The 16,166-nt window shown below is 36.5% G+C and overlaps 2 protein-coding genes across 7 annotated transcripts in view; one reads left to right on the forward strand and one right to left on the reverse strand.

The window, feature by feature from the left end:
- COPS2 (COP9 signalosome subunit 2) overlaps positions 1-4,151 on the reverse strand; it is a 29,077-nt gene extending 24,926 nt beyond the window's left edge. For both annotated transcript variants that reach the window (XM_019730679.2, XM_019730678.2), the window contains exon 1: positions 4,052-4,151. In XM_019730679.2, the coding sequence (XP_019586238.1) occupies positions 4,052-4,105 (54 nt within the window). In that variant the 5' untranslated portion in view covers positions 4,106-4,151. The remainder of the gene's footprint in view (positions 1-4,051) is intronic.
- Positions 4,152-4,312: 161 nt separating this feature from the next.
- Positions 4,313-16,166, forward strand: part of GALK2 (galactokinase 2) — a 125,908-nt gene continuing 114,054 nt past the window's right edge. For 2 of the 5 annotated variants that reach the window (XM_074327767.2, XM_074327765.2), the window contains exon 1: positions 13,667-13,819. Coding sequence is in view for 2 of the 5 variants with exons in the window: in XM_019730673.3 (XP_019586232.3) it covers positions 4,465-4,544 (80 nt within the window). In the remaining 3 variants the exon portion in view is untranslated. Of the gene's footprint in view, positions 4,545-13,599; positions 13,820-16,166 lie in introns of those variants that run through there. The other 3 variants (XM_019730673.3, XM_074327766.2, XM_019730674.3) reach the window with 3 other exon arrangements.

A 16,166-nucleotide genomic window follows, 5' to 3' on the forward strand; every position in this document is an offset into this window, starting at 1 on the left:
GGGTTTTCAATTATAGCACCCCACCCACAGAGGAGGGCAAGCAATCCATCTCCCTCTCTACAGTGAGACAGTGGTTCACACGGACACACGGACCTAAGCTGTGTGTGCCAGTGAAAGTCCTTCCTAGGAGTTCCCTGTTAGAGCTCACAGAGAAGACACATTACATCTGCTGATATATTGTGAAGGTAATTAAGTCAACAGTGGGGAAAGAAGCCCAGAAGAGACACAGAAAAAGATGTAGCACCATTATCTCAGGCCATGAATCCAGCCATACTTATACTTCCTGGTGATGTGAGCCAATACACGCTCTTTTTAGTTTAAACTAGTTTGACATGTATTCCTGTCTCTTACCCAAGAGTCCTGACCAATACAATTTATCAAAAGGTTTTCATGTTATTAAATATTCTTTAGATACACAGTTTGAAATACTGACATAGCATTTTATTGCATGGATATACCATAATTTATCTATAATTACTTTATTAGTACTAATAGTATTAGTATTTCCCAACTATTGATAACTTGGTGTTATTTCTAATTATTTGTGATTAAACACATTACATTTTTTAAAAGTCTCAACTATACAATCAAATTCCATCTTCATGAAGACTATATACAGAACTCCAAATGTGTATACAGCATAGAAAACATTGGCTCAGACTTATAAAAAAATATATTGTTTGAAAATCTATTCGTAAAGATCTCCAACATTTCATTTGTCAAGCATTAAATTACTGGAACAAGAGTCTCAGAGGAAAATAACCTGTAACCTCCTGGCTCCCAATATGCACAATGAATGACAAGTGAGAACCTTTATACTAAACACATAAATCCCTAAAGCTATTATTGTTCCCTTGTCCTATATTAATCTATCACTTCTTTTTCAAATATTATATATTCTATTCACATCAAAATCTTTTTTAAAAATGGAAATTAGTGTTATTTTTTAATTTGGTAAACTATGTTCTAAGGTTCTTTATAACATGAGAACCTAAAGTTCAAGCCATCATTTGTGTACTGATCTTGTTAAAAGGGTGACAAATAAGAGATTCTGCAAGATATACTATATCTAAGCCTCATTTCTCACGTCCCGAAAAAGTAGACAAAAAGGAAGTAAATTAGAGTATTAAAACTGCTATATATTAAAACGAAAAACAAACTAGTAAACATTCATTCACTAACCACAACTATGAACTTGACTGACTAGGGGAATATAATGAGGCTCACAGCTTGGAAATATATTTAACCAAGTGGAAGTATTCTACCCTTTTGACAATTTTTTCCTTGTAAGACATTTAAATGCAAATATACAATGCATTACCTATCACAGGAGCTACTAAAGAATAACTTTTGGGGCGGAGCCTCCGGTGCTCGGTTGGAGCGCAAGCTCTCAACTACAAGTTGCCGGTTTGACTCCCTCAACTGTGTCCCCTGCAACTAAGACTGAAAAACAGCAATTGGACTTGGAGCTGAACGGCGCCCTCCACCACTAAGATGGAAAAGACAACAACTTGACTTTGAGCTGATGGGTCCTGGGAAAAACACACTGTTCCCCAATAAAATCCTGGAAACACACACTGTTCCTCAATAAAAAGTCCTGTTCCCCTTCCCCAATAAAAATCTTAAAAAAAAAAAAAAAAAAAGAACTTTTGGCATGAAGTCAATCTGTTTTAAGCTCTTTCTAAAAAGATTATCACAAATACCAAGCAACTTCATGTTGAAATGACTGGATTGTGGAATTACAATTAACTTACCAACAGCCTTACTAACTTAATGAATGGCACTATAGTTATTTAGTATTACTAGACCAGCAAATAATCTACGAATCTGTAAAATTAGCACTGGATTAAAAGACATCTACCAGTACCACCTCCTACTTCTCCATTCATTGCCACATAAATTCCTATGCTTAGAAAGTGCCTGCTTGTGCTTCTAATAAAACTAAAAAATATCTTAGAAGAGGTAAAAAATATTACAGGACCCAGGCAAATAACTATTACAAAAAACACCCAAAACTTCTCCTTTCGCAACATATAAGCATGAAGCAGCAACCAACACCCTTAATCCTTTTTCTTTTTTTAACATATAATGGTTTAAGGAAATTAACTACAGAAGCAAAAACTAAATTACTGAATTGTATGCTACCAAAAGAGTTTAACTATTAGTAAACAGAGCATAAAAACTTTCACTACTTGACATCTGCTTGGGAATCCAGAATGGTATCTACGTGAGAGATAATGGGAAGAAGAACAACTATTTAACAGAAGGCTGGGGGAAATTTTTTTCATTTAATTATGTAGTATTGTAAAATCTTACTTTTTTTGATTAAGAAAATTTTTAAAATGATAAAACAATATATGCAGCTTTATATCATACACATAGTATAGGCCCTATATGCTACATGTATAGGATGGAGAATCATAGCCAAGTTAAATAATGTATGTTTAATTAAAATTCTTGCAAAAACTGAGTACTTCATGGGACAATAAGATTCTCACTGCCATTTCTATATTACTACATTCTTAATGATGATCTTCAAGTTAATCATAGTGTCAATACGTCATGTATGTGTTTAATAAACTGTTATTGCTTGGTAAAGAGATAAGCAGAAACACTTAAACACACAAACTGAAAATGCAAACATATTTAAAACGAATACTTCCATAATTACAAAAATACCTGTAATATAAAGCATGTAATAAATTAAATGCATAAGATATCACAAGTAACACATTCTTAATGAACTAAAGGCACTGCCTACAACTGGTTTGGTTTGCACAAACTAAAATATAAGGCAGAAATCATGATTATTAGCAAAACTCTATATCTAACTTTAAAAATTATCAAAACTTCTACTATGACTTTCAGGTAATAGTAAGCATTTCCCCCTTTTGCAAATGGTTCTTCTTTTAAAATAGAAACATTAATTGGAAATGACTTTACAAAGAAGTGTTACACAAATTCAAAAACGATTATTAGTATCTTGAGAATCTCTGGCACTCAAAAGATAACAGGAGCCATACTTCCCTAAGCATCTACTTCAAAAGTTTACAATAACGCAGCACCATGAACCAAGCACAAAAACGCCTCCAAATAAAAAACAGCTGACGTTAGTTCTTGGTCCAGATAATTTTTCTTAGTTCCCCACACAGTTATTTTTTAATAGCAGCCTGAAATGCTAGAGAGTTTTCTTTAAAAACCTGCAAATCCGTTCATGAATTAAACCCTGAATATTTAAAAATCACCACTGAGCTATATAAATTCGTTTATTTCTACACTGTTGATATTTTTCACTTAGAACACCAGGAAATTTCTAAGTCAAGAAAAAAGCCACTGGGTCAAATCTCCTTATTACCCTCTCCCCCAACCAAAACAAACAAAAAAGCAAACCCTCCTCCCCAGCTTTTCTTTCTAAACAAAACTAGTAGTTCAACTATTGTTTTGTTTTATTTTTTTCAGCTATATTGCTCTGAATTCTCCACGACACCTTTAACGTAAACCAAAACGAACCCTGAACAAGACTAAGCTGTATTTCCAGGAGACTCACAAGCGGCGTTTCACGGTCAGGCCCGGGAACAGTAAGGTCCCCCAGTTTTCAGACCCCTTTCCCAGCATTTCGCACCTGCTCAGTTCAAGAGTGAAGAGGGGCCCAGAATGCTGGGCCCGAAAGGGCAGAGCCGAAAGGGCAGAGCCGGGGCCTAGACCACTGCACGGTCCCCGAGGCGGCTCGCGCGGTGGGGAGGAGGTAGGCGGCACCGAGAACCGGACACCAGAAGCCAGGGGTGTCCATGTAAACCGAGGAGGCGCTCGGACTTGGAGCGCAATGCTCGGGACCCCCTCCGCTGGTTCCTTTACCCTCCCCTCCCCCATGCTGGAGAAGCAGGGCCCGGGCCGGTGCGGGAAGGGGGAGGAGGTAAACCCGTCCTGTCACTGCACCCGGGGAGGTTGGAAGGAGCACATGTTCTACGGGGAGAGGCCGCGGCCGCCCCTGTCCCAGCTCCTACAGCCAGACACCACCTCCAACCCCAGAGGTCCGTCTCCTGCGCCTCACCAGGTCGTAGTCCTCCTCATCATCGCACATGAAATCATCCTCCATGTCAGACATCTTGGCCGGGAGGGGGGAGGGGGAGGAGAAATTGGAGACAACCTCCTCCCACAATCCTTCGCGGCTCAGAGGCGTCACTGCCAGCTTCTCCTCGCGCTTAGAGGAGCTGAGTATTTCCTCCCGGAACAAATGTGCTCGGCGTGGAGAGGATTCGCTGGGACGCTAAAAGGGAGTGCACCGCTTTCTCTTCCTGCGAGACGTTTGGTACCTTAGCAACTAAACCTAGCAACTGGGGAATCATCAAGTGGTGCGAATCTCAGCTGAAGGGCCACGGAAATCTTGCGCTCACGTCGAGCAGTTTCCAGCCTCCTAGGCAAGGGAACAGTCTCCTCCCTTGCCTGGGACTCTGGAACCATCTCATGCTGGTGAAAATAAGAGGCAGCTTAGGACTAGAAACCTTTCGCGGAGAAAAGGCTGACATGCCCGTCCTATATGACAGGTATTATTATTTCTGCCATCACTATCTGTATGAGTTTAGCCTACACATTGAGGTGGGTGTTCCTGTGATGTTTGGAAACCTCAGCAATACAGTTTATATGTAATGATTGTTATATATGTAGACAGCAAAACGATTCTGTGGATACCCCAAATCAGTTAAGCATCAATCAGTCGAGGCGCCCCATATCTTCAGTTGTTTAATGAATTATAAACTGATCTTTACTGCCCTTGGGACCAAATTAAGGTAGCAGTTAACGGCTGGTTTTTAAAAATGCGTTATTATTAAACAAAATCATTAGCATAATTAGGAATAAGAAAAATGAAATAAAGGGGAAAATGCTGCTTTTCAAACAGTTATATTTTCTATATAAACTTCCAGTTTTGTCTACTTGAATCCACAAAGTTTATGTAGTTACAGCACATATAATTTCGGATTCGTTTTGCACCTAGTTATGTAATAGCATAGGACAATGTATACAATATATTCTTGACAATGATTATTTTAATGATTGTGTAATAATCCTTCCATTGAATGTACCAATGCACCTTAATTTACTTAAGTATGCCATGAAGCATACATTTAGAATGTTGCAAAACAACACTATCTTAAACAGTTATGCAGGGAATATCTTTGTCATTTTATTTCTTCTTGGAAAAAAAGTCAAAGAAGAGGAATTAACTGGCTGGATTTTTTAGTAATCACTTGAATTGACCTATTTTTGTCATAGTTCTTAAAATTCATATAACAATATTCCCAGTGTTTTCCTCCCGATGTTTTGCTATGAAAAATTTCAAATATACAGAAAAATTGAAAGAATAGTCCAGTGAACATGTGTATACCCACTATGAACGTTATTTGTGTGGGTGTTTGTATTTCATGAAAGAATTGAAAGAAGCAGATATCATAACATTTCACTCTTAAATGCAGCTGTGTTTACTAAAAATAAGGACATTTGCTTATGTAATCACATCATTATTACACTAAGAAAACAAATCATTCCCTGATATCATCTAATAGCCAGTTCATATTCAAAATTCCCTTATTAAACATAGAATTTTAGAATTGGAAGAGCCTTTAATGATATCATTTTAGAGTCCAAGGCTTTCCAAGCATGGCAGTTCATTAGATTATAATTTCCCAAATCCCATAACAGACATTCTGATTCAGTAGGTCTAGGGTAGAGTTCAGGAATCTTTACTTGTAACCTTAAAACAAAATCTCCCTATGACTGGGATGACTATACATTCCAGTTTGCCTGGGACAGCCCTGGTTTAGTACTGTTGTCTGAGAATAATTATTAGCATCCGTCACTCTCAGAAGTTTGGACAATAAGTCACATGGTTACTCTACCTGAAATCCATAATTCTTCAAAAGAGAATCCTTTTGGATTCTCTTCAAAAGGTGGTCAAGAGATTCATTTGCTCAGAGTAATCAGAGCTACTTAGTTTTGCTTTTCAGTCAATAGGGCAATTTTGAAATTATTAACCATGTGTGTACTAATCACATATATAAAACTGCATGTTGATTTACACTGAATTTATATAATTTGCTGCTTTTTAATGTAATTACTCCTATGATGGGGAAATAATTATTTAAGTAATAATTCTAGGAACATTAGGAAAAATATAGCTATATTTTGAGCATAATGTCTTTGGCCATCTCCAAATTTACAAATTCAAGTCTGGAAATTCGCTAAGAGAAATTAAAAAGGTCTTCACAGTGCTTAGCACACTGCTTAGGTACACAAGTGCAATGAATGTTTGTTGAATAAATAAACATGTTAATTAATCTTCCTGTGCAGAGAATGCCCTTATATCTCTACACATCAAAATCTTTTCTGTATTTAATATTTCAGTTAAATGTCACCTCATTCACATAGCCTAGGCTGAATACTTTGTGCAATATGATGTTATGTTTTTCCTGACATCAATTTTATTAAATGATAAACAATAGACAAATTTTTATTTTAATGGTGCATTTATTTGACATGGAGTCCTTGCAGAATGTGGATCCTATATTTAAAAAAAAAACATTTTACAGAAAAGCTTTGTTGAGGTATAATTTAGCAGCTTTATTGAGGTACATTAAACTACACATACTTAATGAATGTACACAATTTGATGAATTTTAGTATATGTGTATACCTGTGAAACTATCACCACAACCAAAATAATGAATATATTTGTCACTGCAGAAGTTTCCTTTTTGCCCACTGGTAATTCATCTTCTTCCTTCACTCAGGGAAAGAATTTTCTTTTTCAAAGGCAAACTGGTGACTAACTGGTTATTGGTACATATCCCTTGATTTACCAACCAACCTAAGTGGTTTATCAAAATGTTATTTCTACCTACATTTAATACCCACTGCTTCTCGAGAGGAGTTCTGATAAATGCAGTTTGCACGATCTCATACATTTCCACCAAGATTGATGTCCTCGCCTGGTTAGTCCTCCTTTTAATCTGCCTCAGTCTCTTCAGAGTAAATAAAATGATGTATGTAAATGGATAGTGCTTACAAAGTGTTCAATAAATGTGTCATCTTTAACTGAATCAAACTACTCATAATAACCCTTCAGCATGCTCTAAACTGCAGTTACATCTTTCATCTCTAAAATTGCCATAGGAGGAGTATGCAAATTAGGCATGCTAGGAGTTTTCATCCCTTACATTGACTTTGACCTTGTAAAATGCCTCTTATAAAAATGCAGTTACACAATTTTAGCAGTATTATTGTTATTTGCCATTTTTGGTGTCTCTCATGCCCACTTGTTTTTATTCTCACCCAAAATGGTGACCAAACTTCCCTAGTTTTGTGAAATTAAATGATGTATAGTGTGGAGGCAAAGCTAGGGGTTGACGCAATTATACTGTACTGTAATTCCAAAGTTACCTTTCTTATTTTTAATTAAATCTATAAGTTCTGTTAGTTTGTTTTGCATTAATCCTCCCTCAATTCTCCTGTGAGCTAAAGCAGCAGAGACAGTCCTCAGCTAACCATTGACAAGAACAATTTGTGCTTGGGAACGCTGCAGCTGCCCTCTGCTATTCCCCATGCAACTTCCTTTCCATCTTGGAGATCGTCAGACTTCTGCTATTTAACAGACTGCTTCAGGTTCCAGAGACAACTTTCCCCCGTTTTGATTCATTTTAAATCAGCCCCCCCCCCCATTTCCTCCAGCTTCTGCCCTATTTTTTAGAATCTGTACCTATCTTTTCTCTACCCCAATCTACTGACCCACCCTCATTTCCATCCCCAATTAAGGACTTAGTTTGAGACCTCAGGGTTCTGGATTCTGGTAGAGTTATTAGTACTATTTCTGCTGCATTATGGCTTAGATTTACTTTTATGGATTTATCTGAGAATCAAAAAATTTAAAAAAACCCTTTTCTCTATAGAATGCAACATGCTTAGATGTTATAGGTTGTTTTGACATTCTACAACAATTGATCCCAATTGTTTTTCTAGAAAAATAAATTCTTGAATTATGACAGTCCCATGAGACCCCTTACATATGTATTCCCCCTCCCTCCAAAAAGAGAAGAAAGAAAGAAAATTCTTAAAATAATAGTTGTAACTATTTATTGAAGTGGGCAACATTGGATGGTTATGACAAAATAAGATGAAAGTATTTTCAAGTTTGAACATTCCTGGTACTACATTTAGTTTCTGGGTCAAGAAAATAAAAGGAAAAAAAAAAACATACAGTTTTAAATTTGGTCAATTTATCTGCAATTTGGCCAGTCTAATGTATACTTTAAGCTTGAAATGCAAACTTCTAATTTCAAAATCAAGTTAATCTAAATTTTTGGTCATCAGAGCAAACATTTTTATTTGTGGAATGTGTACTATATGCAGAGTTTGTGCCAGTTTTTAGAATCAATTCATTTATTTAGTGAAATTGCAATTTACCAATAACAGAACTTTTTATTTATGTTTATTGATGTATCCTAATGCTTAGAATAATGCTTAGAACATAGTAGCACCTTATGAACATTTATTAAATGAATGATAAAACAATGGGTAAAACATAAAATGTAAATTCTAGTGGTGGAGACATAATAAATACAAACATCAATAAATAATGAATGCAATATAAGATAGCCATAAACACAGCAAACCAGACTTAGGGGATAGAGAATGATTGCAGGGTAGGTTGGGTGGTTGTAGACTCTTTATAACAACTCTGTGAAGTTGATATTTTTAGCTCTCTTTTATGGAGGAGAAAATTCAGACTTGTCCAGGGTCACCAAGTTAGTAAGTGGTTGGGTCACTCTAAGCCAGGTTCATTAATGTATTCGTTCATTAAACATTTTCTGAATGCCTGACAGACCTTGAGCCAGAGTCTAGATATGTACTGTCCAATACAGCAGCCACAGCTTTCTGGTTGGAATGGAGATGTGCTGTCAGTGTAAAATGTACACTGGATTTTGGAGAGTTCCTATGAAAAAGTAAAATATCTGAATAATTTTTTTATATTGATTACATGTTAAAATGATATTTTGGATATATTGGGTAAAATATATTATTAAAATTAATTTCACTTATTTCTTTCTACTCATTTAAAAACGAATTATAGAAAATTTAAAATGGCATATTTGGTTTGTATTTCAGAACCTGATTCAGTGGGTTTGGGCCCAGGATCGTACATTTCTGATCAGTTCCTAAGTGATGCTACTGTTGCTGGTCTGAGGACCACACTGAGTAGCAAGGCTCTGGCCTAGATGGACCAGAAAACACACAAGTAGTAACAGTGCTGGTGGGGTCGTTGCTATGCTGGGCGCAAGGGGGTGTTTAGAGGCTTAGCTGTTGTTTATCACTCTGCAAAACAACCTATATTCTGTTAAAGCTTTTTTGCACAATTTCTGTTTCTGTTGCATTGATATATAAAAGATTAGCATACTATATTTAACTACGTAAATATATAGTTCTCTGAGTCATGAGTTTATCTTTTGCTCTTACTTAAATGATTATATGTGTCATATATATATGTGTGTGTATATATGTATATATACATATATATTTATATATATATATATTCTATATACAGATGAATAAGGAACATTATAAACAAGACATTAAAGAAGTATAATATTTTACCATAATGTGAAAATACCCAAAATAGATTGCTGAAGTAGAGTCTCCCAATTGTGAACAATACTTTTTTTTCTATTATAAATCAAGGCAGGAAATATTTTTCAGAAATTGTACAGACTAAACCACAGAAATAATGTTATTTCAGATAAATGATCTATGGTCTTAGAGACTTAGTTTTTTTTTGTGTGTATGTGTTTTTTTTTAATTGGTTTCAGGTGTACAAAACAATGCAAGAGTTAGACATTTATCATTTATATCCTCACACAGTGACAACCCCCCTCCCCTCATGCACTATACCTCTGACGTCGCACGCAGCCCTTACATTTCCACTGTCTCTATTCCTAATGCTGTACTCCACTTCTTGTAAATATATATGTAAAATTGTAGTTGACCTTCATTACTGTTCAGCTTCAGTGTCAGGTGTACAGTGCTGTGATCAGGCATCTACATCATCCCTGAGGTGATAGAGACTTAGTTTTGAAGGTAGAGGTGGGGACAAGGAACGGGGAGAATTTCCTGGAGGAAGTGATTTTTAAGTAGAGACCTAATGTATATGTAGGAGTTACTCAGGTCTGTGTGACTCTAACACCCATGCTTTTACTTAGAATTTGGATCATGTTTTTGTTTTGTTTCATTTTGGTGCTTATTTTGTTTGCTACAACACTTTTATCTGAACAGAAACAAATATCCTTTGAGGAGAAACATTAGGTTTCTGTTTAAGAATCTATCATGAAACACTAGTATGTTAGTTTATAATTTAGACTTTAAACCTTATTACAAGTGTGACCATAAGCAAAAAATAAAGAACTGAGAAGAGGTCCAATATTTGTGAAAATAAAAATACTGTAAAATTGAGACATTAAATGTTTTCCCTATCAGATATGTCCAATAAGGACCAAAGCAATATCTTAAAATTGACAATCAAACAATACTTTTCAACTTCTTAAGATTGTTGGGAAGATTTAAAGGGATGATAATATAAAGTGCTTACTTAGCAAGAGGCCTGGCATAGGGAAGATAGTATAAGAAAGTAATGTAAGTTTTGTTTTTTGGTTTCTATTTGGGGTTATTTAGTAGTTTGAGAACAGTTATTTTTTTTAAAACTTATATTTATTTTTTAAGTGTGTTTTTCCAGGACCCATCAGCTCCAAGTCAAGTAGTTGTTTCAATCTAGTGGTGGAGGGCGCAGCTCACACTGGTCACACTGGATACAAGGATTGAATCGGCAACCCTGGTGTTATGAACATTATGCTCTAACCAACTGAGCTCTGGTCACCCCTGAGAACAAGTTATTTTAAGAACAATGTTTTACAAAAATCATAATATATACATTTTAATTTTGGGACAAAAGTTACTAATTATTTCAATAATTTGTTTTTAAGCACACTTCACTGGGGTCTCATCAAAGGTCACACACATTCAGAAATAGGATGGACTAGGAGTCTAGAGAACTGGGCTTTAATTCCAGCTCCATTGTTTCGTCATTCTTTCCACTTTGGACCAATCGTTTCAAAACAGGGAGTTTTGCTTGTTGCTTACTAGGGTGCTTTTCAATCTATCAGTGTTATTGAGCCTGCAATAGGAATGTATCCAAGATCCAAACTAATGCTTTGCCATCAGGTTTCATTTAGGAAGTTAATATTTGGTCATCAAATACACATTCAATAAGAAATATTTTTTATGAAACAGAGTTTCTATAGTCATTGTGTTTATTTAAAAATACTGTATAAAATGAGTTTGTTTGGGACTATTGAAAAAACAATATTTGCAAAACTTCAAAATTTAATTATTTTTCAATGATCATAAAAGGATATATTAGAAACGTAGCTGAATAAAAAGTCCTTATTTTTCCATATTTACTGATATTTCAAACAATATTCCTACAATTTTTTTCTTGTTAGGTTCTCTCCCCATTCAAACCTATTTACAGAAGTGGTAATGATGCCTCCCCTTACTCAAGAATGAACCACGATAAACATCATATTGGGATTTATTGGGGTTCCAAAAAAAGATAAAATCACCTCATTTGTAAGTGATAAGGAGGGACTGAAATAATAGAAAGTAGTCCTGAGACCGGAATAACTTTGTTTCCATGGTGTTACATTTACAGTGACAAGTTACATTTACAGTGACAAGTTACATTTACAGTGACAAGTTACATTTACAGTGACAAGTTACATTTACAGTGCAGCTGCAACCTTTAGCTGCACTGTGATATTAGCAATTCACACATTAGCCCTCATGGCCCATTTCCCCTTCCCTAATGTACATATATACAAATTCTGGAGTGGCAATTTATTGAATCTCCCTAGGTTATGGTACTGTCCCTAGTGTGTTGGTCATGGTGGCCCAAATTTCCTCAACTTGGAAACCTTGGGATAGGTGTATTGCTAACTGGCTTTGCTTTGGTTTAGTCTCAGGATTCTGAGGTAAAAGTGCACTAGAGAGTTAATAGACTTGGAATTTATTTATTTATTTTTCTTTTCAAACATTTAAGAAATCATAGGCGAGATCAGTATGGAAAGGAGATAAACGTGTACAATTCCAGTAATGGAAGTGAGAGGAAGGAGAACCTGTTTTTCATCTTCTTTTTGGACCAGTGTTTGATTTCTGTTCAGGGCTTTGAGCTTTCCAATAGCCTTGGGAAGCCTCTAGCTCCGATGCATGCTTAGCCTTTGTGGTTTGTATCAGCCAAGCGTGCAATGTCAACTGTTTAAATATTAGAAGGGACTTAAATAAGAAAAAGCAAGCTTGAGCAGAGCTGCACATATAGTAGGGACTCAATATATATGCTAATTTATTGTGGGGTGTTTGATATATCTTCTATATACTCCGCTGCCAATTCATCTCTCCTGTCTGATGCCAGGTGGCTTCCCAAGATCTGAGCAGCTAGAGAAGAGGAGATATGTGTGAATATGATAGTCAAATAGGAAAACATGACTTACTTTATTTTCTGTGAGTGATTTCATTTTCTTTCTCAAGTGCCTAGTCTACCTTACATTAGTAGAAAACAGCAGCAACCATAACCATAAATATCGCAAAAATACCCTTAATCTAGTTTCCAGGTAGACTCAGTCCAAATCTGTGATGTGCCAGTTAGTACCAACAATTCAGCCACATTCCGATTTAAAATATCTTCTCACATTTTCTCTCTCTCCTGAGACGTGGAATTTAATTCAAGTTTTGCTACCAGTTAGCAGTGTGACCTTAGGCAAGTCACTTCACCTTTCAGTCGTTCATTCAGTTCATCTTTACATATTGATTAAAAACCAACCTGCCAGCTACTAACCTGGGTGCTGGGGATACATAGTTCCTACCGTCAAGTTGCTTATCTTGTAGTGGTAGTAGTGATGGAAGTGGTGCGACAGACAATACATAGATAAGAAAATAAACATGCAGAACTTGTGAGAACTTGTGAAGGAAGGAAAACAGTACTATGGTAGAGTGATGGGGTGAGGATGGTGTTTCTTGATATTAGGGCATCTGAGATTTCTCTAGGTGACTGAGAAAAGAAGGGGTTGAACTGGGTGCTGAGGGCTCTTGCAGTTTTAAAGGCGTATTTTCTTCTTTTCACTGTTAATTGTATTCTAGAAAGGCCCACCAATGCCTCTATTCTGGAATAAATGCGAATATGTTTAAATCAAGTACTGCATCAATTTTATACTGCCTGATTTTGAAATAATCCATATAAGAGGCAATAACCAAACATTTTAGTGTTTTGGGGGGGAGTAGTTGCTGGTTATTAAAGAAAAAAGAAAACCCTAACTTAAAAAAAAGAAAAGCAACCTGAGGCGCCAGCATGTAACTCTACTCAGACTTATCCCCAGGGCGCAGAAAGAAAATCTCCTTAGTTTAGCTCGCGCTGGGCGCTGGGGCTTCAGCGAGTCCTGGGTCTGTACCTGACAGCTGCTGGGAGGGCCCCGAACGCCGAGCCCAGGGAGGAGGAGCCATAGGCGGGGCGGACTGGAAGCCGCCACCTCAGCTAAGCAGCAGGATTTCCGCAGGGGGGCGGGGTGTGTGTGCCGGTGTCGCCCGGAAGAAAGGGCTCCTGCGGTAGATGTCTTATGATTGTCGGGAGCTTTGCTTCGCCAGTTGAAACTGCAGAAGAAAGAAGCATCTAGCGAAATATGGCTACGGAAGGCCCTGCCACATGTCGAGTCCAGGTGGCAGAACATCCCAGGTGGGGAAGAGGAGATTCCGCGGTTTGGGATCGCCTGCGTTGGCTAGGTGCTGATGGTGTCCAGGGCTTTTGGCTCTTCCCTGAGGCGCTCCTTTTGCCTCCGGGAGCTGACAGAATACCAGGGATTTTATAAGGCAGCATTGCTGGGCTTGCGAGGAAGACCACGCTGCACTTTCACCTTGGCTCCTACCAGGAATGCGTGTTTTGCTTCATCCATTTAGATCCTTCTTTTCCCTTTCTTGTTGAGACTGGTACACTCTTCTGCAGGGCTTTAGCAGAAATACCCAAATTAAGTTTGAACCCCTTCTCTGTCTTGCCTGCCAGCTAGCTGATAGTGCTTTTTAGTCCCCTTTCTAAAATAGTCTGTTGAAAACAATCAAACACGCAAAACAAACAAAAAACCAAATCCAAAACAAAACAAAAAAACCCTTGGTCTTTGCATCCTTTTAAGCAAATCATAGAATCTATGAATTGTCACTTTGGAAATTCATCTGCTTCCAGTACCTCCCTACAGAATAACTAAAAGCTTAATGATACCTCTTTTCATTTGAGGACATCTGCAGATACTTTGTAGAAATTACCTTATTCTGAAATAGGACTCAAATCTAATAGAATGAAGTCTCTAACCTGTTACAGTTTTAGCCCTACAATTTTCCTAATGTTGACTTCTCTCCCCCTTTGCTGTTTTCTAATTTTTACTTTTTTCCCTGTTAACTTTTTTCTCTAATGTTAAGTCCTCAAGCTCTCCCCACTTCCTGGTATGATTGTCACGTGACAGTTGACAATATAACTTGTTGAAACTTGCAAATGCTTTTTTCACCCTTAAGCGGGCAAACAGTGGGTTTTTAGTTACCAGAAAGAAACATAATTTTTGATTATGGAGACCAGTGCCGCTTTTAGATTACTTGAGTCCACTTGTCTCTGGATGTTAATATATTCTCTGGAGGTCCTTGCACAGCACTGTTGTCCTTATGTATTTGAGCGAGTTAGTACACTTTGTTAAAGACATGCTTCAAATAAGATTCATGAGGAATTTGTAACATGAAAATAATCTGGCACCTTGTAGTTTAGTCTTTTACATAAAACATATCTGTGTATACATTTCTTCTGTGTTTCCATTTTATACGATTTTAATCATAATGCTCAATTTTTCTATACTTACCCTGCGGAGGAGGGGAATGGTGGTAACATGTACTAAAATTTCCTTAGAGTTTCTTGCCTTTTTATGACTTTTACAGTATTCATTCATGTAACAAATATTTATTGTTCTGTGCTAGCCACAGACGAGATCAGAATAGTCAAATAAATTTGCGTCCTGCCATTTTCTTGCTTTTCACTTGTGCATGCAATATGATTATTAGCTTCAGGTAATGTTTCAGACACTTACTTGTTTTAGCAGGGGTGAGTTCAAGCAAATCTAGACAGTGTAGCTATAAATCCAGGTAGCTGGTCATCTGTTGTCGTATGCTGAAAGGAAAAATAAAATGCATGAGAACACTAAGGTCAGATTATCTTCTTGTGAAATTCCTGTTCTTCCTTCAGGATGCCTCTTCAGCTTCACAGGACACATGATCCTCTGAGTAAAGACATTAATCAACCACATTATACATTTTAGTAAATTTAATTTCTCTTTTTATTCTTTTTATATAACCATCAAGTACAAGCTCTAATATTTTTTTCCTTTATCCCAACCTTGCATGCTTTCTGTATACCACATTCCATTGTTCTCGCTTTCTTAGCAGTGGTCTTTTCTCTTTTCCTTCTCTTTGGACTTAAATTTTAAATTGTTGGATTATTATTTTTTGTAAGTTTTATTGACATATATAATTCATATACCAAATAATTCACCTGTTTAACTTTTACAATGAAATGGTTTTTAATATACTCACAGGATTGCGCAACTATTATCATAATCTTAAATTAGAACATTTTCATCACCCCTGAAAGAACCATGTATCCCTTAAGCTATCACCTCCTTTCCCACCCCGGTCCTTATCAATCACTAATGCACTTTCAGTTTATCATATGATATGTAGTTTTTGTGATTGTCTTCTTTCATTTAATATAAAAATTTCCAGGTTCATCCATGTTGTAACAAAGTATCAGTATGTCATTCCTTTTTATGGTTAAATAATATTCCATGTTGTGGATATACTATATTTTATTTATCCATTCATCAATTGATGGACATTTGGGTTGCTTCCACTTTTTGGCTTATGAATAATGGTGCTGTATAAAAGTATTCTTAATAGGAAAGATTTGGATTATTATAGAAATATATTCAGTAAAGCCTGGAAACCCCACAGTTCCTTTCCTCACTGTAATCTCTGATTCTTATCCTGTGCTG

Source organism: Rhinolophus sinicus, chromosome 3 (genome assembly GCF_057876585.1).
Source record: "Rhinolophus sinicus isolate RSI-liver-muscle chromosome 3, RSI-T2T, whole genome shotgun sequence".
In the NCBI taxonomy this organism is placed as follows: Eukaryota; Metazoa; Chordata; class Mammalia; order Chiroptera; family Rhinolophidae; genus Rhinolophus; species Rhinolophus sinicus.